The following is a 19,710-nucleotide window of genomic DNA, read 5'->3' as shown; positions in this document are numbered from 1 at the left end:
ATGGTGAGAAAAAAAGCGAACGCCATTGATACAGTGCTGTACATGGTGAGAAAAAGCGAACCCCATGGATACTGTGCTGTACATGGTGAGAAAAAGCGAACGCCATGGATACAGTGCTGTACATGGTGAGAAAAAAGCGAACGCCATGGATACAGTGCTGTACATGGTGAGAAAAAAGCGAACGCCATGGATACAGTGCTGTACATGGTGAGAAAAAAGCGAACGCCATGGATACAGTGCTGTACATGGTGAGAAAAAAGCGAACGCCATGGATACAGTGCTGTACATGGTGAGAAAAAAGCGAACGCCATGGATACAGTGCTGTACATGGTGAGAAAAAAGCGAACGCCATGGATACAGTGCTGTACATGGTGAGAAAAAAGCGAACGCCATGGATACAGTGCTGTACATGGTGAGAAAAAAGCGAACGCCATGGATACAGTGCTGTACATGGTGAGAAAAAAGCGAACGCCATGGATACAGTGCTGTACATGGTGAGAAAAAAGCGAACGCCATGGATACAGTGCTGTACATGGTGAGAAAAAAGCGAACGCCATGGATACTGTGCTGTACATAGTGGAAAAAGAACCCCATGGATACTGTGCTGTACATAGTGGAAAAAGCGAACCCCATGGATACTGTGCTGTACATGGTGAGAAAAAGAACCCCATGGATACTGTGCTGTACATAGTGGAAAAAGCGAACCCCATGGATACTGTGCTGTACATAGTCGCTTCTCTAACGCCCAGCAATCCACTATTATCGCTGGGGGAAACTGCGTCTGGATATACATTTCCCCTGCAGCTGCGGCAATACATAGAGTGGGAACCTCCCTTACAGATCAGCTCTCTGATATCCATATGCCCTTGCGATGGCTACCCTTTGTCTATAGCTGGCCTTACATTCATTCACACATTTTGGGCCTTTTAATAAACTGGCCTTGTTGACCATAACAACCAATCACTGTGCAACTTCATATTTGTTGAGAAAAAGAGGATCTGTCAACAGGTCATATAAGTTTAACTGGTATACAGACCTGAATAGTGCTGTTTTGTTTTTTGTTTCCCCTCCCCCCCCCCCCCGTTTCAGAGATATGGTCCTCCGTTGTATTGGCTACCTCTATGCTAATTTGCTGTAGTTAGCCAAAAAGGGCGTGAACTACCCTCAAGCTGTCTCGTGTTGATTGGTCAGCATCAGAGGGACTTTAGCTCCACCCCATTGGCTGACTACAGCAAATTGGCATATAGGGAGCCAACACAAGAGTGGGCCATATCTCTGGAACGAGGGGTCCAGGAAACGGCGCTGTTCAGGTCAGTATAACAGTTCAACTTATATGACCTAGTGACCGGTCCTCTGTACGAAATGAAACCTGAGCTCTGGTTGCTCTGGGCATTAAGCCAGTTTTTATAAATGAAGCCAAAATTTATTCTTTTCACTATGTTTTCCTTCCAGAAATAACATTATAATGTTAAAATGGCAATGTTGGTTGTATTGTAGTCTCCATGTCGTTATGTAGAACGTAGTTCAGTTTTCCATGTATGGTGCAGCCGAGGTTAGGTACCTGGAGGGGTCAAAGCACCAATTGGACGCTGGAGTTACAGCTAGTCTTAGATTTTGCCACTGCCTGTCTGTGAAGGAACTCTGCTAGGTATAGTATATGAAGAACATTCCTCAAAGGAAACTCCTTTTAGGTGTAGGTGGCAGCCCTGGAGATGGTAAACATTTTATAAGGTGCGGAGGTCTCCGAAATATAACGGATTTAGTTAGGATAAAGTTTCACTGTTGGTTTTCATGGAAATCCTTCACTGAACAGAGAAGATTCCAATTTCTATTGAATACAGTTTTGAGATGAAACGATAACCAACATTTATACAATTGCTTTTATATTTCTATTTATATCCAGTTTTATAGTTTTGAAGACAGATTATTGAAAAGCAGGTTTTCTGCTAACACCTCATGAACCTTTTTTTTTCCCTTTGTGTAAGCCTTTTCCGTCACAGCACAAAAAAAAAAAAATATCCTCCCAAGATTTGACAAGAACCACTACTTAGCTCTATGGGAGCTGTTTCTTCTTCAGCTGGGGTAATTCTGTAGTATTAACTGGTATCTATAATCAGCAAAGGAACTGTTCTAATAAAAACGGAAATAAAAGCTTAAACTATGTGACGCTATTGTCTTTGATGCTCAGCATTTATCAAAAAAGGCCTCCTCTCTTATATCTGTATTGTTTCAACATGGCATTATGTGAAGTCACAGGTGGCAGTGTCTTTCCCGGTTGTATTTAATAGACCGTTCACTATAACATATGCTCATTGTAAAATACAGTTCTAACTAGAATATTGCTCAGAACCTGTTAAAAGACATTTGCCCGGACTCAAATTGAGTATTGTAACCTACAACCCTCTATAAAGATTTCCTGATACATAATTTATGGTGGAACGTTCTTTCAGTTTGCTTTGTCTTCGTGGTTTATAGGCCCTAGGCTAAGACTGCCTAGAAAGGTGGAGTAGCATCATAGCTTGTAGCCAAAGCATTGTGTCAACCCTGTTGACCGTAGCTTCAGGGATATTTTCACATCATCCATAAGCTTAATTCTTACTCAATCTCATAAATATTTTTTTTATACTGTTGTTGTCCCATGATTGAATTATTTCCTTTATTTTCTCTAATTGTATCCATAACTGTTTTCAAAATTGTGACGGTTACCTTTGAAAACAGACAAGAGTTTGTCTACTGTGATGTCATACATGTGACCTAATTGCTTAGCTCCCACAATGCACTGCTCTCTAATAAATGTAAGCCAGCCAGCTTGACATTATGCAAAGACTTTTACAGTAAAATTATGAAAATTGTTTTTCTTTAAAGGATTGTAATGCCCAAACGATAACCAACATTTATACAATTGCTATATATATCAATTTATATCCAGTTCCATACTTTAAAGAAATATTTTGGAAAAAAACAGGTTTTCTGCTAACACCTCATAATTCAATCATTGTAATATATTTACAGTCCACGTCTCCTTAACTGTAGTGGGCATGCTTAATTCCAGGATGTGCGAGCCAAGATGCTTCCTGCAGTTGCGTGACAGGATATGTATTTTATTGTTCTAACTAGTCCTCATCCACTTCTCTGCATGGGCAGAATCAAAGGGGTCAATTAAAGATGAAGCGATGATACCATGAGTAAAGTACATTGATTTATTCATGGGACACAAGATCTCTGATAACAAAGGAACGTGTTTGGCAAAGCTACTTAGGTTGTATTAGAGTGCCAGAAAAAAGGAGAGCAGGAGCGTAGCTTATTATTCCAGAGAACAGTAACATAAGTATTGTAGCTTGAGAAATCTTTTTGGGATGAGTCTCCTTTTGTTTGTCTTCTGTCTTTCGGCTAACATTATTCTTTTTTATTTGACAGCATGCTCTGCTAGCTCTGAAGTTTATCTTGGCATTTGTGATTCCCAACAAACCATATGACATCCGGATAAAATTAGCAAGACTGGAATTTGAGTCCATGGAAGCCCTCAAACAGAAACAGGTAAGTGAACAAGTCCCCTGTTAACAAGGCACGGCATTTATTAATGGAAATTTCTTCTACAGTCTTGGAAGTGCCTAATTACAGTCCTAGAGACAAGTCATTTCCATTCGCTTTCTCTGGAGCCTGCATCTTATGTTTATTCTGCAGCTCGCAGCCCAGACTTTCAGTCCCTACATACAGATAAAGTATGTTTTTGCTTAGAAAGTCAATTCAATCCAAGATTCATAAGATGTACCAGTTGCTCTATTCTACACTTCCACAATGCAGACATACTACACTCGTCAACATTGAAATTGCAACACTAAGAAGGGCAATCCGTAAGGTTATGCAAATCGAGGAAGTAGCAGGTATCGCTAAAATCTTCAAATTATCACATTTTCAAGCATCTAGATCAGTGGTTCTTAACCTGGGTTCGATCGAACCCCAAGGGTTCGGTGAGTCAGTCTCAGGGGTTCGGCGGAGGTCAAGACACATATCCGACTCATATGATTCGTGATGACACGCCCTGCTTGGCCATCATTGGCTGCAGGTGATCACGCTACATCGCTTGGCCTATCTGTGCTGCAGGGAATTTGGTACGCTCAGTAGTTGACTTGTGACTGTCGTGATGGTACGTCGTGTGATTTCATTCTTAAAATTTTAATCCCTTCATACTAACTATGTCAAGCACAAAAAGAAAGTGGTCGGACGAATATGTACAATATGGATTCAGATTTATAACGGAACGTGATGGGAGTCAGCGTCCTAACTGCATGATTTCCAATGCCAAGTTGAGCAATTCTAGTCTAGCACCGGAAAAACTAAGAGAACAGTTCCTTAAGCTGCATGGAGATGGAAAATACAAGAATACAACACTCGCTGAATTCAAGGTGAAGAGAGCCAGAGTCGATGAAAAGGCTACTCTGCCTGTTCTTCGCTTCGTACCCATCAACAAACCGATCCTCACAGCATTGTACGAAGTTGCTTACCTGATCGCAAAGCAGGGCAAACCACACACCATTGGTGAAACACTCATAAAACCATGGCGAAGATGGCGAATATCATGCTGGGAAAAGATTCTGAAGTTAAGTTTTCCCAAATTCCTCTTTCAAATGACACCATCACCGACAGAATAGAGGACATGAGCAAAGACATCTTGACTCAAGTAGTTGCATATCTGATTTCAAGCCCGGCAAAATTCAGCCTTCAACTCGACGAGACCACAGACATTTCCAATCTAAGCCAGCTTGCTGTATTTGTCCGCTATGTGAAAGACGACGTGATAAAGGAAGATTTTTTATTTTGTAAGCCTCTTACAATAACAACTAAGGCAGCCGAAACTTGTGGATGACTTTTTCAAAGACAACAAACTTTCGTGGGATATGGTTTCTGCAGTTTGTTCGGACGGAGCTCCAGTCATGCTGGGAAGAAAGTCTGGTGAAAGCCGATGCACCACATATCATTGTTACGCATTGTATTCTGCACAGGCATGCGTTGGCAACAAAAACCTTGCCTCCAAAACTGGCTGAAGTATTAAAAATTGTAGTGGAATGCGTGAGCTATGTGCGAAATAGTGCTCTGAGGCACCGCATCTTCAGTGAGCTGTGTAAAGAAATAGGCTCTGAATTCGAGGTACTTCTGTACCATTCTAACGTTCGGTGGTAATCCCGGGGACAGGTGCTGAATCGTGTTTTTGCCATGCGTGTGGAATTAGCCCTGTTTTTGCAAGAGCACCAACATTGTCATGCAGATTGCTTCAAAAATTCTGAGTTAATTCTCATTTTAGTGTACATGGCTGATATCTTCGCAGCTCTCAATCATCTCAATCAACAGATGCAGGGCGGTGGAGTCAACATCATCGAAGCGGAAGAAAACCTGAAGGCTTTTTAAAAAAAAAGCTACCGTTATGGAAACGACGAACAGAGAATGATAACTTCGCAAACTTTCCCCTGCTGGACGACTGTGTAGGTAAGATCGAAGATGTATCTGGAATCGGAGACATTTCTGTACCCGCGGAACTGAAGCAAGCAATAGCCATGCACTTAGATGACGGATACTTCCCTACAAGAGAGTCATATCCAGCATGGGTGAACAACAACGCTCCCAACGTTTTGTCAACAAATGGGAACGTGCCCTGTTATTGCTAAGAAAGCTCTGGATATTTTCATACCGTTTGTTACAACATATCTTTGCGAGCAATCCTTTTCGAGGATGCTGGACTTAAAAACGAAGAAAAGGAGCAGACTTTGTTTTTGCGAAAATGACATGAGAGTGGCACTTGCCAAGGTGAAGCCGCGCATTTCTGAACTGGTCTCTGAATGGCAGCAGCAGAAGTCACACTGATTTGCAGTAAATATTCATTATTATGTTTTTGTGTGAAAATCATGTTTTGATGGTTTTGGTCTTTGAACACAGTGATGTTGATGCACGGTTCATTTTGTGCACCAGTAAAATATAAACCTATGTTTTGAATTTGAAAAAATCATATTTTATTTTTCCAATTAAGAAGGGTTCGGCGAATGCGCATATGAAACTGGTGGGGTTCAGTACCTCCAATAAGGTTAAGAACCACTGATCTAGATCCAATCTGTGGCACGTGAAAGGGGCATAAAAGCCAGATTGAAGCAAAGTTTTTTTAGCCACATGAAACCTCAAAAATCAGATCAAGTGGTGTGGGATGATTGTGCGATGCCGCCTGTTCGTCGACGTGCCAGTTATCACCACTTGTCCCAAACTGAGAGGGACAAAATCCTTGAACTGAGAGACCCTGGTTTACCACTCCGGCAGATCGCTATGCGACTAGGCCAAGATGTCGGCACTGTTAAACGTTGCCTGTCCCTAAGGTTTGGAGAACAGCAACGTATGGAAATGACAGCAAGAGGTGCGTGGAGGCGAACCTCTGCACGGACTGATCGTTTGATTGTAAGAATGGAGCGTAATGGTCTATTCTGTACTGCAAATAAAATGCGATGTTACATCCCAAGCCTAGGGCGACAACCAGTGTCGACACAAACCATCAACAGGCGTTTGCACGAAATTGGGCATCCAGCTACAGGTGACTACACGCTACCGCTCTCAATGACTATCATGGTGTACAGCAAGATGGTAATGGAGGCTGGAATGGAGGTCTCTCCTCTTCAGCGATGAGTCCCGCTATTGGTTTGGAGACTACGTGGGCAACGCAATGAAGAGGCCTGTCACAAGGGAACGTCTCACCAGTCCTACTCCAGGGGTTATGGTGTTGGGTGGCGTAATGTACGGTAGCCGGACCCCTGTAGTCTCTATTTCAGGTACACTAACAGCTTGGCATTACATTGAGTTGGTCGTGAAACCAGTGGTACGGATATTTCTCCAAAGTGTCCCAGAAGCTGGTTTTCAACAGGACAACCCCAGGCCGCATGTTACTCGTGCTACTGTGAGCAGCCTGCGTGGCCTAAATGTGCTACAATGGCCTGCAGCGTCTACAGACTTTTCTCCCGTCAGGCACATCTGGGACGTCATTGGTTGGCAATTGCAATGGCAGCTGCCAGCAACCAATTTTGATGATTTGCGTGCCCAAGTGCATTTAGAGTGGCATAACATACCTCAGACAACCATTAATAACCTCATTGATAACGTGACAAGGCGTGTAAGTGCGTGTATTTCTTCACGTGGTGCTCATACTCGATAATGACTAAATCAAGATGTTTGGAATGTTTTCTTTCCATTTTTCATCATTTGCATATCATAAACTGGTCTATCGATCTTGTGATTTCCACAATTCCAAAACTTTTCCTTCTTGGTGTTGCAATTTCAATGTTGAGGAGTGTAGAATTGGCCGTCATGATGGCTATGTCACATCAGGTCCAGGAGAGGAGAATTTCAAAAAGAATGCAAGCTCATGAACACGAATATTATAATAGTACATAAGGAGTAAATATGGGCAGACTAGATGAAGCACTTGGGCTTTCTCTACCAGAAATCTGTTCTATAAACCTAGAAATCTTTACATCAGAACTAATAATATAAGGTCAATTCAATGCTGTGACCAAAAATAAACGGGTTGTCTAATTTATGTAAATAAAGTCCTTCAAATTTGTAATATACTTTCCGCTACATATATATGGGCTTTTTATGCATTATACTGTACTCTGTTGCGCAACTGATCCGCCGCTTGTGCGCATGGCCTTATGATATAAACCAAAGGCCACATTGAGAGGTGCGCGGACGCAAACCTCTGCACGGACGGATTGTTTTATTGGAAGAATGGCGCGCAGTGATCCATGTTTCTCTGCTAAAAGTGCTTTTCTTTCCAACTACCTACATTATTCAAATTCAACTTCCATCTTACCATTAAACAAATAGCCAATGGTGCTACCTAACTCACATGGGTACATCCAGGAATATCAAACATTTCTAGAAGAAAGAACACCATACACTCTAATAATTTGGTAGTGTCGTAACTTCTCCTTGACGTCCTGTAGATGCTCTTTATAGACAGCCCCTCTCATTGTTCTTACCTGCTTATTTGTGTACATTGGCTGGCTGAAAGTGACAATGTGGGAAGACCAGATCTAATGAATACCGCACCTTAGGGAAGAGTAATCATAGACTGTGGTAAGCATTTTTAAGAAGTGTTTGCTATGGCCAGTTATGTAAGACTGTTGCCGTGCTCAATGATCTTATTATCAGCGGACGCTAAGCTGTGCTTGCTGCTCCCAATCCTTTCTTACACAATTCTAGTGAATCAGTAACATATGAATAATCACTGTTTGCTGCACGAGTCTACAAATATCAAATCTTTTTTATTTTCCTTTTATTAAAATTGTAGTTCATCTTCGCCCCATCTTCACAGTGGTAAAACAGGACAATGTTATGTCCTTCGTCCTCTGCAGGCTGATGAGTATGTTGGTATCTCCTTCCCAATATTCTGGCCCTGCTCCTGGAAATTAAATTAAAAGTAGTTAAGCTGCCCCCTTGAGAATTGCTATATGACTCATTTGGATGGTGAGAGTAAAACCAGATCACATTAAATCCAATTTCAAAGTCTGCTCTCTGGAAGGTTTTATGGCTGACCATATCCTGTTCTATAATATTTTTCTATTACAGTATGGTACATCTAAACCAGAGCCGTCCTAACCGGGTACTTACGTTATTTTGTGTAGGGGATTTATATGGACCTGTCATGTGATTAGTAAACACAGGCAGATGTTTAAAAGAAATACAGTAACTGATACATTGTTATTTTTGGAATTGTAGGATATTGTATGGGTAATAAGGAGGGGGTGACCAATCTTACTGTGCACATTAGAGACAGACATTTAGTAATAATGCCTTTTTTTTTTTTTTTTTAGCTTTTATTTTGCTAGATTTTCAGTAAACTATTATACATCAAGTATATGGCAGGTTTCAGAATTATGTGCCCTCTACACCTTGGTTTTAACACTTTCACTGCTGGAAATGTGGGTAGTGCATTATTACATTTTGTTTTACCCCTTAAGGACGCAACCTATTTTGGCCTTCAGGACGCAACAATTTTGTTTTGCTTTTTCTTTTCATTATTGCATCCTTTTAATTTTTACGACAACACAGCCGCACAACGGCGTTTACCGTGCCATATAAATGACATGATCATTTTATTCTGCGGGCCAGTCTGATAAGGGCCATACTATGCTTTATTACAATTTCACAATAAAAATACTTTAAAAAAAAATGTGTTTTTGTATCGTCATATTCTGAGACTCTTAACTTTTTTAATTCTCTGTCGACAGAGGTGTATGGGGGCTTGTTTCTTATGAGTTGATTAGCATACGCTGTTGGCAGACCTGGGGACCTTTGTTAGGGTACCAGCTGCCATGAAAACCATCTGTACCCTGTGATCGCGTCACTTGGGTGCCAATGGAGTAACCGCGGTCGCTAATGACAGCTGGACACACGCTCTAGTCGGCACGGGTCAACCGTGGCAGGCTAACAAAATTGGTATCGCTGCGTTTGTAACAGTCTGAACTATTACAATATACCATTATTTAACTGGCACAGTGAAGGCCGTAAAAAACTAAAGATTTAAACCGATAAAATCGCTGTTTTTTGGTCAGCTCGCAAAAAAAATGTCATAAAGAGTGATCAAAAAGTTGTAAGTACTAAAAAATGGTACCAATAAAAACTACAATTCGTCCCGCAAAAAATAAGCCCTCGCAGCGCTCAATCCACGGAAAAAGAAAAAACGTATGGCTCTCAGAATGTGATGAAACAAAGCAATTTTTTAGTTTTATTTTTTAACAAAAAGGTTTTTTTTTTTTTAAAGTAAGAATATATAAAAAACCTATATGAATTTGGTATCACCGTAATCGTATTGAGCCGCAGAATAAAGTTAAGTTGTCGTTTTTACCGCATTGTGAAAGCTGTAAAAACGAAAACCAAAAAAGCAATGTAGGAATCGCAGTTTTTTCCAATTTCAGCCCACAAATAATTTTTTTTTTCAATTTCCCAGTACATTATATGGTACTTTAAATGGTGCCATTAGAAACTAAAAGCAATAAGCCCTCACACCGCTCCATTGACGGAAAAATAAAAAAGTTATGGCTCTTGGAACACGGGGAGTGAAAAACGAAAAATTTTAAAATGCCTCAGTCCTTAAGTGGTTAAAGACCTTGCTTGAAACAGAAAAGGGCCTTCCCCAAACTGTTCCCACAAAGTTGGAAGCTACAATTGTCCAAAATCTCTTGGTACGCTGAAGAATTAAGACTTCCCTTTACTGGAACTAAGGGGCCTAGGCCAACCCTGAAAAACACCCCAAGAGCAAAGAAACGTATAGGGGGGTCTGACGCTGGTTAACGCCGTTTTCTGCCAAATTTAATGTGGCTCTGCTGGATAACTGGTCTTGAACGGCAATATTATTCATAAAGATCCAGGTTACAGAGAAGGATCTGACAGAGCAGTTTAAAGCCTAAATACCCATGGGATTATGGCTAAGTCTGTAAATATCAGTTACATAATGACTCTGCGTTACATAAAAGCTGTCATCCAAGATAACAGACTGCCAAGTGTAAGCTTGCAAATTAGAGAAGGCAGCGATCTGAAATTGCCCATGCTTTCAAACTTTTGCTGTGTAGTCATTTAGCTAAATAACCATTATAGTAAGTGCTGGAATTGAATGGGAAACTGATTTATACTTTTTGAGATACGCAATTGTGAAATGATATACTGTGTATAGTTCTCGTTTGCCTAGTTTTTAGTGATCTTTCAATAATAGTTATTTTAGTTCTGTATCTATAATAGTTAATGGGAACTTGTTATGTTGAAAATGTAGTCCAATCTGCGGGCAGTATCTTATAGAGCGGTAAGAGCTGAGAAGATTGATGTATACATTTGTGGGGAAAGATTCAAGATCAGCTGTAATTTATTCATTTAATCCATTGCTCATTTTAGGGTTAGGAGTCCAGTGGGCGGTCCTACACAGTGATTGACAGCCTTTCCTGTATGAGTGTGGATACAGGGAAAGCTGTCAATAACCGAGTAGGACTGCCCACTGGACTCCTAAGCCCAGAATCAGCAGAGGTTTAAATAATTAAATTACAGGTTATCCTGAATCTCTTCCTACAAAACTATATATCAATCTGTTCAGCTCTTCCTGCTCTATAAGATACTGCCCGCGGATTGGACTACATTTTTAAAGTGACAGGTTCCCATTAAGTTTATATTATTTTTTTGAGCAAGAAAGTGAAGAATATAACAAGGTGAACTGTGATAAAATTATATCAATAAATAAATCGGGAATTGGAAGGTTTCTAGACATACGCACACCTACTTTCCACATCTGATGAAAGCAATTTGTTTCATCAACAATTTTCTGGGTCCTCATGATGTTCCACATAAACCTGGAGACAATTGTTGTTAGGGATTTTGTTTGTATCTAAATAATCCTATAAATTCAAAGGGGATTTGACATACAGTAATGTTAAAAAAAAATAGCAGTCCAACATCAACCTTAGGGCGGATTCACACGGACGTGAATTGCGTCCGTGCAGGCCGCGTGGTTTTCACGCGGCACGCATGGACCAATAGAAGTCTATGGGGCAGTACAGACAGTCCGTGCTTTGTCCGCTGCGTAAAAAGCGCGACACGTTCAATATCTCGGTGTATTTCGCGCATCACGCACCCATTGAAGTCAATGGGTGCGTGAAAACCACGCAGGTCGCAAGGAAGCACTTCCGTGCGAACTGCCTGTTTCGCGCAACAGCTGTCAAAAGGATGATGTGCTTTTCTGTTTACAAACATCCGAATGGCGTGTCATAATGATGGCGCCTCACGGAGCAGGTAAGTGGCTTTTGCGCAGGCAAAATGCTGCGTGTTTTGCGTGCGCAAAAACGCCACGGTCGTCTGAATCAGCCCTTAACCTGATAAATCAATGTTTTTGGTAGAAGTGATATTTCTACATGGCAAATAATTTACTTGTAAGTATAGCAGAATAGTAGAAAAACCCAGAGCCAACAATTAGGACACGCGGGCCGCTCATTCTGAGTGATTGACTCATTCATTAATAGAGGCTTGTGCAAAATAATAGCAGTGAGGAGTTAAATTGGTTAAGTCATTCATTCTGTGGAATAACAGGTGTCTATTTTGGCCCTTATTTAAGGTAGGAGGGTGGCAAATGTTGCACTTGTTGGTTGTAGTGCATTTCCTTCTAAAATACTGGGGAAAATGGGTCGTTCCAGACATTGTTTTGATGAAAAACGTACTTTGATTGGAGAGGGAAAAGCCATATAGAGAAGTGCAGCGAATTATAGGCTGATCAGCTAAAATTATCTCAAATGCCTTGAAGTGGCAACCAAAACCTGAAAGACGCAGAAGGAAGTGGGGAACTTCTGTTCGAATAACAGATAATGGATCAAAGAATAAAATGGCAAAGGCTCATCTTATGATCACCTCCAGAAAGACCAAAGAAGATCTGAAGTTACCAGTGTGTACTGCTACAATCAGAAGAGGATTAAGTGAAGCCAAGTTACCAGCAAGAACTCCCCAAAAAGTCCCGTTGTTGAAAAAAAAAAGAAAGATGTCCTGAATAGCTTAAAAGGAACTCATTGACTGGCCCAAAGAGAAATGGCGCAACATTTTGTAGACGGATGAAAGCAAAATTGTTCTTTTGGGGTGTCTGACAACCCCCGAGCACGGAATTCAAACCACAGTACACTGTGAAGACAGTAAAGCATGGTGCTGCAAAAATCATGACATGGGGTTGTTTCTCATACCATGGTGTTGGGCCTATTTATCGCATACAAGGGATCATGGATCAGTTTGAATGTATCAAAATACTTGAGGAGATCATGTTTCACTATGCCGAAGAAGAAATGCCCTTGAAATGGGTGTTTCAACACGACAATGTTCCAAAACACACCAGGAAGCGAACAACATCTTGGTTACAGACAAACCGGATTGAGGTAATGGATTGGCCGGCCCAATCCCCTGACCTCAATCCCATAGAGAACTTGTGGGGTGACATCAAAAATGCGGTTTATGAGGCAAAACCCAAAAATGCATTAGAACTGTGGAATGTCGTCCAATCTTCCTGGACTGGAATACCTGATCAGAGGTGCCAGAAGTTGTTCGACTCCATGTAAGGCCTTATTCACACGAACGTGTGCGTTTTGCGCGCGCAAAAAATGCAGCGTTTTGCACGCATTGCAGTTCCGTGTGTCATCAGTGAATAGTGTGTGGCTGCGTGATTTTCACGCATATGCCATCCTTATGACACGCTGATTTGATGTTTAGAAAAAGAAATGAAGTAAGTGCTTTTGTTTTTTCCTTCATTTCTTTATCTACTGTTGTGCGAATCACGCGCGACACACGGAAGTGCTTCCGTGTGCTGCGCGTGATTTTCACGTACCCATTGATTTCAATGGGTGCGTGATGCGCGAAAAACGCCCAAGTATAGGACATGTCATTAGTTTTACACAGCGGACCCGCTGCGTGAAAATCACAGAATGCTGAATGGCCCCATTGACTAACATAGGTTCGTGAGATGCGCGTGATTTTCACACGCCTATCACGGACGTTAAGCATGTTCGTGGGAATAAGGCCTTACACAGATGTAATGCAGTTCTCAGAAGCAATGGTTATGCCGCTAAATATTAGTTCAGTAAAGTGAAATCTGAAACATTTTTTCAATTTATACATTACATTTTTGAGTTTTTAAAGAAAATTGCTGGCACTATTAGTTTTTTGAACAGCCTAATATTCCATCTTCTTTACTTTCTGTAAAGGATTAACAAAAACTGGCAACATTTGGTTATTGTTTTGATTTGGAATTGAATGTGTAATATTTCCAGTGCATTTGCATTTAGGCAAATTAAAGTTGTTATAATGATTTTGCGCTTTTTTAGGCCTCATGCACACGTCCATCACCGTTTTCTCGTCCGTTTTTGACGGATCCGTGTGTCCATTTTGGTATCCGTGTGGTTTCCGTATGTACTCGGTGTCTGTTCTTGTTTCCGTTTCAAACGGACGTTGTGCTTCCGTTTAGCTTCCGTTTTGCTTCCGTGTTTCCGTTAAGAAAACGGAAGGTATTGAACTTTATTTGAACTTGTCACATGTCCCAGTCTGTGAACTTTGGCATGCCCTGCCGTTGCTAAGGCAACGGATCCGTCAAAAACGTATGGCACACGGAAGCCTGACGTGTGCCGTCAGTTTTTTTGACGGACCCATTGACTTCTAAGGGCCTCACGGTCACGGAATCACTGAAAGTAGGACATGCTATACTTTTGACGGAACGGAACAACGGATCAGTCAAAATAACAGGAGGGGGAAGGGCACATTGAAATGAATGGGTTCAGGGTGCTATCAGTGACAAAAACGGATAGCACCCTGAAGGAAAAAACTGAAGTGGGCATGAAGCCTCAAACTCACTGCTATTTTTGTGAACACTGCTGTAAGTAGGCCATACACATTAGACTAAGCTTGGTCAAACCAGCCGATTTTGGCGAGATCGGTCAATGATCTAATATGTACAGGGTCTGGATTTTACCATGCCCGAATCCTTTGTTCACACTGGAAATAAGCCACTTCCAGTAGGGTCTGGCAGCAGCTATTTCCCCTCTCACCAATTAAGTAAACAATGTATATGGTGTCAGGAGAAATAACTGTCATTTGACCACCAATATTTTTTTTTTTTTTTATACCTTTTATAATTAATATCCCACAGATCTAAAGAGATTTTTGCAGGCATAGTAATTTTCATGAATATCATTCAGTATATACTATATTGTTATGAAGATCATTTCATGTGTATTGTTTATAGAAAACAGGTAGCTACAAAGTGACATTAATGATATTTACCATAATTAAGATCTGTGATGTAGGAAGGAGATAAATTAGACAACGCCTAAATTTAGACAATGCCTTTCTGTTGGAAGCGCTCCTCGAAATTAATCTGATCACAATATGTCCCTCTTCTGGCACGACCAGTGATCAGCTGTAATCTGTTGCAGCACCACCACAGGAAAAATTAAACATTACACCAAGCCCGCTAAAATCATTGTAGTTCACATACATGCTGTGTCCTACACTCTTAGTAATCGCTCTCCCCTTAATGAAGGTCCAGAATAAGGGATTCTCCTCTGTCTGTTTATTCTAAATGGTCCAATAGGATATTTAAAATAAGTTTTCTTTACCAGACAACCCCTCTAAGGGCTCGTCCACACGCTGCGGAATTGACGCGTTTTTTCCGGCCGGAATTTCTGAATTAAACGCCACAGAATACAGTAGCAGCAAAGTGGGCAGCAAATCCACATGCTGCGTAAAAATTCAGAGCAGAAATTGGCCTGCGGTGCATATTTTTCGGACCGCAGCATGTCAATTCCTGCTATGGAAAGTGGCCAGAATTGCTGCGTTTTAAAGAGGAGATGTCTACATCGCCTAACATTGTGAAAAACGCAACAAAATACGCACCATTTTCTGCCGTAAAAATCTCAGGAAATGGTGCATTTTTGCCGCCGCGGAAGGTCTGCGTTTTTCAACAGAATTGCTGCAGAAATTTTCTGCAGCAATTCCGTTGTGTGTGGACAAGCCCTTAGGGAATGTTCATACGGAGTGTTTCCAGCCGTTTTTCGGGTCATAAACGGCCCGAAAACGGCTGACAGAATCGGAAGCAGAACACCTCCAAACATCTGCCCATTGATTTCAATGGGGAAAATGGCGTTCTGCTCCGATGGGGCGTTTTTCAAAACGGCCGCGTAAAAAACGATCGCGAAAAATAAGTGCATGTCACTTCTTCAGCCGTTTTTGGAGCTGTATTTCATTGACTCTATAGAAAAACAGCTCCAAAAACGGCCGTCAAAAAAATGCAGCTAAAAACGCGACTGAATAAAAAACGTCTGAAAATCAGAAGCGGTTTCCCTTGAAAACTGCTCCGTATTTTCAGATGCACATACCCTAAGTATAATACATTTTAAATTTAGATAACAAATTGCTGACTTTATATGTTCTGTTTTGAGTACTGATATAGTAAGAATCTCTATTCCTAAAAATCCAAGGAGCTGTTAAATAGCATGCAGCACAAGACTAGTACCCACATTGGCTGGAGTTTATTGCTGTTTCCATTGCACAGGAATTCTTCCCACACATTCTGGGCTGGATTTAAAAGGGCATTCACAGGCTGGCATGATGTATCCTGGGATACTTTCCGTGTGTTTGGCACAGTTACAGTAGGGAATGGTTTTATACTAGGAAGTGAGTGTAATATTTCAAGGATATATACAGTGAAGGAAATAAGTATTTGATCCCTTGCTGATTTTGTAAGTTTGCCCACTGTCAAAGACATGAACAGTCTAGAATTTTTAGGCTAGGTTAATTTTACCAGTGAGAGATTATATATAAAAAAAAAAGAAAATCACATTGTCAAAATTATCTATATTTATTTGCATTGTGCACAGAGAAATAAGTATTTGATCCCTTTGGAAAACTAGACTTAATACTTGGTGGCAAAACCCTTGTTGGCAAGCACAGCAGTCAGACGTTTTTTGTAGTTGATGATGAGGTTTGCACACATGTTAGATGGAATTTTGGCCCACTCCTCTTTGCAGATCATCTGTAAATCATTAAGATTTCGAGGCTGTCGCTTGGCAACTCGGATCTTCAGCTCCCTCCATAAGTTTTCGATGGGATTAAGGTCTGGAGACTGGCTAGGCCACTCCATGACCTTAAGGTGCTTCTTTTTGAGCCACTCCTTTGTTGCCGTGGCTGTATGTTTCGGGTCATTGTCGTGCTGGAAGACCCAGCCACGAGCCATTTTTAATGTCCTGGTGGAGGGAAGGAGGTTGTCACTCAGGATTTGACGGTACATGGCTCCATCCATTCTCCCATTGATGCGGTGAAGTAGTCCTGTGCCCTTAGCAGAGAAACACCCCCAAAACATAATGTTTCCACCTCCATGCTTGACAGTGGGGACGGTGTTCTTTGGGTCATAGGCAGTATTTCTCTTCCTCCAAACACGGCGAGTTGAGTTAATGCCAAAGAGCTAAATTTTAGTCTCATCTGACCACAGCACCTTCTCCCAATCACTCTCAGAATCATCCAGATGTTCATTTGCAAACTTCAGACGGGCCTGTACATGTGCCTTCTTGAGCAGGGGGACCTTGCCGGCAGTGCAGGATTTTAATCCATTACGGCGTAATGTGTTACCAATGGTTTTCTTGGTGACTGTGGTCCCAGCTGCCTTGAGATCATTAACAAGTTCCCCCCCCCCCCCCCCGTGTAGTTTTCGGCTGAGCTCTCACCTTCCTCAGGATCAAGGATACCCCACAAGGTGAGATTTTGCATGGAGCCCCAGATCGATGTCGATTGACAGTCATTTTGTATGTCTTCCATTTTCTTACTATTGCACCAACAGTTGTCTCCTTCTCACCCAGCGTCTTACTTATGGTTTTGTAGCCCATTCCAGCCTTGTGCAGGTCTATGATCTTGTCCCTGACATCCTTAGAAAGCTCTTTGGTCTTGCCCATGTTGTAGAGGTTAGAGTCAGACTGATTAATGGAGTCTGTGGACAGGAGTCTTTTATACAGATGACCATGTAAGACAGCTGTTTTTAATGCAGGTACCAAGTTGATTTGGAGCGTGTAACTGGTCTGGAGGAGGCTGAACTCTTAATGGTTGGTAGGGGATCAAATACTTATTTCTCTGTGCACAATGCAAATAAATATATATAATTTTGACTATGTGATTTTCTGTTTTTTTTTTAATATAATCTATCTCTCACTGGTAAAATTAACCTAGCCTAAAAATTCTAGACAGTTCATGTCTTTGACAGTGGGCAAACTTACAAAATCAGCAAGGGATCAAATTATAAGTCATGTCTGTATTCTACAGTAATCCTGTCCTCTTATTTTGCTCCCAATTTTCAAAGTGTAGATTAGTTTAAAAGTTAGTTAGTAAACCTAAATATTATAATATTTTTAATATACTTTTTGCAATATACTTTCATTAGTGTTTAAACTTTGTTTGACTAGAAGAAGATGCTGCAATAGAAGTACAAACAAAAATAAATATCAGTTAGTTTGAGCACAGTAGTCTGGCTGCGTAGTCTGGCCCGCCCCCTCACATCTTTTATGAGGTAATTAAGGGGGCTGTACAGACTACACTGTCCTAATGCTATGATTAGACATATTGCTTTGTACTTCACTTGACTTTTTTCCTGCAGCTTCTTTTCTTAGTGGAGCAAAGAAGCAAATTATCAATTTTTTTTTAAGATTTTTACCCATTTTTAAGCATTATTTTAAAGTGAACTTACACTTTAATGGTACCTGACCAAAGCAGATATATTGTACATTTTAAGCAGTTTAGTTTACACATACTAATGAAAACTAATGTCTTAGAAATTATTGTAGATTACATTATGTACATCTTGCATTACACTAATGTTACAGGTACATACTGACTTTTCAATGGAAACTTTCACCAGTTCTGCTTGCTATTGAAACATCATCTTGGTAGATGAGGGATTTTAATAGCTCAAATGTTAGCATAACAAAACAGTAAAGCAAAAGGAAAATGTTGACTGAAGAGGGTTGTGATGACTGATCACTTAAGAATGTTTGATGCTGTTCAGAAGTGACCTACAAGATATTTTCGTTGATTCACATGTCTTCCTGAATTTCTCAAGAGGACTGCATGTTACGTTTGCATTAATGCTTTAGACTATTAGATCAATTGTAAATGTTATCCTCCCACTGTCATCCATTCCCATTAAACTGTCAGCTGTCTGATAAAATTCTATTTTTAAAAGGGGTTTTCTCATTTCAACAACCATTTTTTACAAAATTAAAATTTTGAGTAATATTTCTAGAAAAAGGTAAAAATGGAATATTAGTCCACTGCAAGTAACGGTCTTAAAAAAAGCAACTACAAATTGGACATACTTGGTATATAATCAGTAACAGAGGAATAACTTGAAAAGCACAGGATAAATCCTTGGCACCACTCGTGTATCTTTTCATGCAAAAATAGCTGTAGACACCACCAGCTACCAGCCAATATAGATTTAACAAAGTATTTGCCACAGCTACAGATTTGTAATCAAACCTTCATTCTTTATTGGATATCAATTCGCCGATACAGTCAAAACAGGTGACGTTTCGGCCATACAATGGGCTTGAGAAAGGCATGGTCGAAATGTCACCTGTTTTGACTTGATCTGCGAACTGATGTGCAATAAAGAACGAAGGTTGCAGTGGCAAATACTTTGTTGGAACTACTTTGGTAAAAATCTCTAACAGCCCGCCCCCCATTTTCACATCCTATATATTGAACTTCTGTCGTATAATAAGACAGAAGGGCCAATGGGCCCTCTTAAGCACTAGGGCTCAGGTATGACTGTAATCTCTGCATCCCAGGTGTGACTAACCTCTGCATCCTCTATGGTTACGCCCGATCAGTGAGAAGATTCATTTTTCACTAGTAGCTTCTTTTATTTTGGCAAGTAAGCTTTCTAAAATATTACAAGTCTAAGGGGCCACAGACAATTTTGCTTTTTAAGTCCGGTTTGTAGACAATCCCTATGCCTCTTTTACTTCACGTCATTAGACTTGCGGTTTTGCCGGGATTTAACGCCTGTATTACACTCGTCTAAAAACGGCCTTAGATCCATTTATACTTTAGTATACATTTATACTAATTTAGTACTTATATATGATTTATTCTTCGTGATGTCCATGTTCATGGTGTGTC

General features: G+C 40.7%; 1 protein-coding gene and 1 long non-coding RNA gene across 3 annotated transcripts in view; one reads left to right on the top strand and one right to left on the bottom strand.

Moving 5' to 3' along the window:
- LOC142652910 (uncharacterized) overlaps positions 1–19,710 on the bottom strand; it is an 854,242-nt gene that overhangs the window by 548,880 nt on the left and 285,652 nt on the right. The gene's annotated exons all lie outside the window — the stretch shown is intronic.
- ANO10 (anoctamin 10) overlaps positions 1–19,710 on the top strand; it is a 298,943-nt gene that overhangs the window by 205,220 nt on the left and 74,013 nt on the right. For both annotated transcript variants that reach the window (XM_075827148.1, XM_075827147.1), the window contains exon 12: positions 3,418–3,537. In XM_075827148.1, coding sequence (XP_075683263.1) covers positions 3,418–3,537 — 120 coding nt within the window. The remainder of the gene's footprint in view (positions 1–3,417; positions 3,538–19,710) is intronic.

The sequence above is a fragment of the Rhinoderma darwinii genome, chromosome 5 (genome assembly GCF_050947455.1).
Source record: "Rhinoderma darwinii isolate aRhiDar2 chromosome 5, aRhiDar2.hap1, whole genome shotgun sequence".
NCBI lineage: Eukaryota > Metazoa > Chordata > Amphibia > Anura > Rhinodermatidae > Rhinoderma > Rhinoderma darwinii.
This window is presented reverse-complemented; position numbering and strand designations above follow the sequence as displayed.